This window comes from Onychostruthus taczanowskii, unplaced genomic scaffold (assembly GCF_017590055.1).
Source record: "Onychostruthus taczanowskii isolate IOZ18803 unplaced genomic scaffold, ASM1759005v1 scaffold103, whole genome shotgun sequence".
Lineage (NCBI taxonomy): Eukaryota > Metazoa > Chordata > Aves > Passeriformes > Passeridae > Onychostruthus > Onychostruthus taczanowskii.
In genome coordinates, this window is record NW_024496858.1 from 457700 (window position 1) to 463699 (window position 6000).

General features: G+C 49.6%; 1 protein-coding gene across 1 annotated transcript in view; it reads left to right on the forward strand.

The window, feature by feature from the left end:
• ARMH4 (armadillo like helical domain containing 4) overlaps window positions 1-3088 on the forward strand; it is a 102176-nt gene extending 99088 nt beyond the window's left edge. The window contains exons 7-8 of the mRNA XM_041413665.1: window positions 1963-2097; window positions 2899-3088. Coding sequence (XP_041269599.1) covers window positions 1963-2097; window positions 2899-2967 — 204 coding nt within the window. The 3' untranslated portion in view covers window positions 2968-3088. The remainder of the gene's footprint in view (window positions 1-1962; window positions 2098-2898) is intronic.
• Window positions 3089-6000: the final 2912 nt, after the last annotated feature.

Sequence of the window (6000 nt, forward strand, 5' to 3'; positions counted from 1 at the left end):
AGTTCCTCTCAAGTTCTCTTGCTGTTATCTCAGGAAGGTCATGAGCTTGGATTGGGTGTATTAAAAGCATCCCTAAAGAAGCTACATTTTCCACATAAAGGGGTGAAAATATGGCTTTGGCCTGTGAAATGGGGTTTTCTATCAAGAAAGCGCAGAAGCCCTCAGAAGTTGGGCTGCAAGACACAGAAGGGCTGGATTTGAATCACATCACAGGTTTTTGGGGTGTAAAACATTGATCTGGGGGCTGGGGGAAGCCTGTAAAAAGCCATGGGCTGGTCAGGTGTGATAAAGGCTCACAGACAGGCTGAGGAGTTCATTGTGATTTCTGACATGCAAACTCAGCTGGGCAGCAGCTCAAAGCCACTTGCAGCCTCCCCTCGCTGCCCATGCCAGCAGCAAAGTTCCAGAAATAGAAAACCCCACGCTGCACTAATTAGGTCACCCGATTAAGGCACCTTAATTGCCTGACAGAGACACAGCCTTCAGCTGTGCCCTCACTAACCTCCTTTATTGGGAGCTGGGCTCAGGCTGCAGCCCCTTGCCAGCAGCTGAGCAGGGCTGGGTGTTCTGGGAGGGGGTTCAGGGAGCCTGAACGATGCAGCTGAAGGTCCCTCAAGCTCTGGGATCCAGACACAGAGGAGATGTTACTGTTTAAAGCACTGAGTAGGATCTGGAGGGGCTCCTCCAAGCCCCCCTTGGCATCGTGCCTGCCCCAGCTGAAAGCTGTTGTTGTCATTCTCCAGGTAGGTGTACACAGGCAGGCTAGTGCACCTGAATAGCTCTTCTTTTTTCCTTTTCCCTCCCACTCAGTGGATTATGCAAGGGAAGTAATTATGGTGTGTGTGTGCTGTGTTGTGTTTTGAGAGCACAGATGAAGACAGGTGGTTGTAAGCAATGGGCTGAGTCTCGCTAGGAGCTGTCTGACAGTCCTCAGAATTGGTGCCTGTGTCCCTTGGCAGGTGTAAATTCGATTTTTGGGGGGTGTAGCAGGCAGAGGGTGAAGGTGTAGTGGCACAGCAGAGGACTGTGGCTGCAGTGTGAGGAGAGGCAGAGCTGCAGAGGGGGGAGCCAGGCTGCACCTGCCTCCCTTGCCACACCAGCCCAAATTAGGTGAGGATTCTGAGGCAATCTGGCACTTTAAAACTGAGGTTCCTTTTCGTTTAAAGCAGTGAAATATAAAACAGCAAGTAGTTGGGGATATTTTCCTAAGGATTTTGAGTGTTTAGATGTGTAATTTTAGATTAGCCATGCTGTCTGTATTTTTTGTTTTAATGGGCAGTGCAAACACACTGATCACAGCCATTGAATTGGGGCTGGTTAATTTTGCTGTGCTCCCCTTAAGGCCACCTGAGGGTGTGAGTGCCCTCCCTCTGTGTCACCATCCTGCTGCCATGCAGGGGACCCCTTCCCATGCAAATCCAAAGCATTTGGCTCAGAGATTTTGAGTACAAAGCCAAGGAGGCCTCGAGATCACCTTCCTTTGGCAGCCAAGGTTTTCCTTCAAAACAAAAAAAAACCACTCCCCCCCACTCCCAGCCAGTTGCTGGTGTCACAAATCACTTGCAAATAAACCTGTTGACCCCATTCCCTCCTCTTCCCAATGGAGTTTATCAGCACAGTCTTACATGCCCCTCTCCTTTGCCCCATCCTCTGTTTTATAATCCCTCTACCCAGATTCCAGCACGCAATGGCCCATCTCTGAGAGATGACCCTCTCCCAAAGGCAGGCAGTGCAGGGTCTCAGCTGTCAGCAGTAAATGTCTGTCAGGAAAAGCTGAGTTGTGCTGATGACCAGCTGGCTCCTGGAGTGGGGAATCATCCCGTGCAGGCAGGAGATGGGGGCACAAATCCAATAAACTTTGAGGAAATCACCGTAGGGATACATTGCAGTCCTTGGCTGGTGAAAATGGCTCTGAAAGGATGGTTCTGGGAGTGTTACTCTGCTCCTCTCTCCTCCATTTAGGCAGGATACATGTCAGGGATGCTGGTTCCTGTGGGAGTTGGAATAGCTGGAGCTCTCTTCATCCTGGGAGCGCTCTACAGCATTAAGATGATGAATCGCCGGAGGAGAAACGGCTCCAAGAGGCACAAAAGGAAGGTATGGAAACTACCAAGGTATGGAAACTCTGAACCCTCCTGGTTGGAAATCAAACTCAGCCTGGCTGGGGTCTGTCTGAGCTGGGGCACCTCAGTTACGGGATGGGGGCATCCGAATTTCCTCCATTTGGTTCCATTTCGAACGCGCACTGTGAAAAACGCCCGTCACTTGTTTTTAAAAGTTTAAAAGTTTAGTAGTAATAAAATGGTTATAAAAAGAGTAATATAATTAGAGTAATAAAAATTTGAACAATTGAGATGAGGACAATACGAGACAATAAAAACAAAGAGTTATGGACAGTGCAGGTACCTCTTTCTGGGCAAATTAAGCCTGAAATGGACACACGTTAACAGAGGATTAACCCTGAAAAACAACAGCCTGTTGCATATTCATACAATTCATACATGATCCATAAATTCCATTCAAACAAAGGATTCTGTCTGGTCAGTGGCAACTTCTTCCTCTTAAACCTGACAGCATCTTCCTGGTTAAGCAAGGTGGGAAGAAGTTAGTTTCTTCTGATAAAAGAGCAATAAATTCTTTTTCTCTGAAAGATTTAGGTGTCCTGTGGCTGCTATCTGGTGTGAGTACCTCATTCTTAAAAAAAAACCCCCACATATATAGTTCCTATTTTAACTACAAAAGTTAGCTTTTAACTATAAAACTACATTTACCACACTGTTAAATGTCAATACAGCACTGCTGATCAATACAACATAATACATATGGTAAATATCTGTGTAGAGCCACATAATGTGCACTTTTCACATGCAGCTCTCTGATGTTTGTTCTCCTCCCCAGCAGAGGGAATTTAACAGCATGCAGGACCGAGTGATGCTCTTGGCCGACAGCTCTGAAGACGAATTTTGAGTGGAACTGCAGTGCCCTTGGGAGAGCCCGTGACTTTTCAGAGGAGGGAGAGAGGGGGAGAAGAAGAAGAAGAAGTGACTTTTCTGCTGCAGCAATGCTGCTCCCTCGGCTGCCCCGGGCAGGGGAGGTGTCCCCAGCCCAATGACAATGACAATGCTATGCTCTAAGTGTGCCACCCCTGGTGTTTGTTTTGATACAGTAGTGGAGATCTCACACTCTTGCCCCGGCGCCTCATTCAGAGCCACAGCTGGATGATTATTGTCCTCTTGCCCTGGTGTACTGTTTTGGTCCTGGCTGGCAGTAATCTAATCATAACAATAGCTCTCACCCATCCCAGGAATGGAAATCTTTACTGTGAATGACTTCTGTCCAATTCATTTTAAATGTTACATTACCTGAGCTAGAGTTCCTTAGTGCTAAGATTAGCTGCTCTGCTTAATTAATGAGTTGTAAGCCTGACCTGTGCCCCTGGCTGCCCGAGAAGTGCCCACGTACAGGGTTCTTGATACAGTTTGAAGCACATTTCTGCCCTTGGGTGCCCCCACTCTCACCCCTTTCTTCCTTCTGCTCTGCTCCACACTGCTTGGAGACACACAGGAATGGCCTCAGCATTGATTCCTCCTCAAAATTCCCTGTCCATTCCCAACCAGCACTGTCTGTTACAGCACAATAAATACCAGCACTCACCTACTGATGGCTGCTCTTGCCTGCATCTCTTGGCTTTTGCTCAGTGTGCAAAGAGGTGAGAGAAGAGGCAGGTCAGAGACTCTCCCAGCTTCTGCCTCCTCTTGGAAGGACACTAGCTCCAGGTTCTTCTCTTTCCAAGGCTGCATTCCCATAGGGATGAGAGTGGAGCCTCTGAACCCCTTTATCCCACTGGAAAATGCATTTTCAGCCCCTGAAAGCTGCGTGAACAACAGCACCTTTGGGGGATCTGGATGGGTCTTGTCTCACAGAACCACAGAATGGTTTGGGTTGGAAGGGACGTCCAAGGCACCTGGTGCCAGCCCTGACACCTTCCACTCTCCCAGGTTGCTCCAAGCCTCGTCCAGTCTGGCCTGGAAAACTTCCAGGGATGGGCAGCCACAGCTTCTCTGGGCAATTGGAGTCCAAACCATGGAATACAGAAAGGCACTAAAGCTTGGGGAGCATGTGCAGTCACTGTTGAGGGATTCCTGGCTAACAGTGGGAAAACAGCAAGAGCTGGAGAGATGTCAGCTGTGGTGAGGGGTGAGATGGCCCCACTGGGAACCCTTGGCTGTGGGGAGAAAGGTGAATTCATCGCACAGATGGGTGCAGGGGCTTGTGGAGGTGCCCTGTCTGTCCTGAGTACTGAGAGGGATGGTGCTGGAGGTGTCACAGGCATTGAGCAGGGAAGAATAACGTAGCTTTGCCCAGAAATGCTGTCAAAATAGCCAGGAAAAGGGCTGCACTATTGAGCCCTGCTTCCCACTTGGAATTACTTCAATCTAATATGCAAAACATCCATGTTTCTGAGGTGGGAATCCATGTTTCTGAGCTGGGAATCAGTGTTCTGTGGGGAATCGTCCTTCCTGAAAGGAACAGTGACTGATGCCAGAGAAGTGAGCAGAAGAATAAGGGCAGACCACACATCTGAATCTGCTGAGATTCAATCCCTCTGAGCCCTTGGAGAAGTGGGAGGGAGGGGAGGTTGAGGAGGGGCAGGAGCAGGATTTGGTTCCCTGTGGAGCTGGGAAGACGTGTCAGATGGTGGGGAAATGTCTTGTGGAAGTGTCAGAGGAATTGCAAGGCAGGGAGGACTTTCAGGAGCCCCTGCTGAGGTGAGCTCTCTCTCAAGAGGGTCAGGGCCTGCTCTGGACATTAAATCATCAGGTGTGATGGTCAGCTCTGAAAAAACAATGGTCACCAGAGCCCACTCTCCTGAGCCTGTGACCCCCACTGGGTCACCTGGACGAGGACAGGTGGGACACCCTGGTTCCAAAATGCTGCTCTAATGCTCAAGTCTTCCAGTCCAACAGCTGTGTGTGGTACCTCAGTCATTCATCCTGCTGGCTTCATGGGGAGCAGGCTGGGGAGACAACATTTTTGGGGGTGGTGGGGTCTTCACACCCCCCAGACAGGGCTCCACAGTGCACCTCTCCTTTTCTGTTCCTGAAACATCAGCCAGGAGGGTTTTGCCTTGCTAAAAGCAGCCCCACACCTTCAACAGGCACTGACTGGCAATACACCATGAAATCCAAAATTCAGGCCTCTTTCTCACACAGTAAGTCGCAACTCCAAGTTAAGGTGAAGTTTTCCCTCCAGAGTGATCTCTTCCTATTTCCTTCTGGTTCCTAAGTCTCTTGGAGCTTGGAGGTGCCTGGGAGGTGTTAACAGTCCAATGATCATTCCTGGCTGTCTTGCACTGTTGGGGATTGGGAAATATTGTCCCTTGGGCTCTTTGATGATTTATTCCTGGTCAGGCATGGTGGGGATTGCAAGGTGGATATCTGATGAAATACCTGATAAAACACAGAGCTGCTGGGTCAGTCAGGAGGAGGAGAAGGAGGGATGGCTGAGGAAGGCTGCTGGTTTAAGTAGCCCATCTCTGGCAGCTCAGGAGGATCCTTAAGGATGGCTTGTCAGTTTGATGGATTGGGAAGACGGGTGGGGAGGTGCTGTGGCATTTTATTGTGCTAATAAATCCCCAGTTTGGGAAACACTGCGTTTCTGCAGGGGCAATCAGTTTCCCTGGCTCTCTTCTCCCTCTCCAGCATAATGAACTTGAGGAATCAAAGGCAAGACTGCCAGTCAGAAAGATGGAAGTGGGGTTTTACTGCATCTCTGGGGGGCCCTGGTGTCCTCAGAACCAGAGAGGACGTGGCAGGGGTGGCTTGGATGCTGAAAGTTGACAAGGAAGGGAGGCCCAGCTGCATGCACAGTTCAGTGTGGGCTCTCTGGTCTCTGCTGGAGACAGGCTTAGGAGTTAGGTGGATTTCCCAAAGGTTCTTCTTGTGATCTGTCTGCACTGCCAGGCCTGACTCTGGCTCTGAAATGCTTCACCCAAGGATG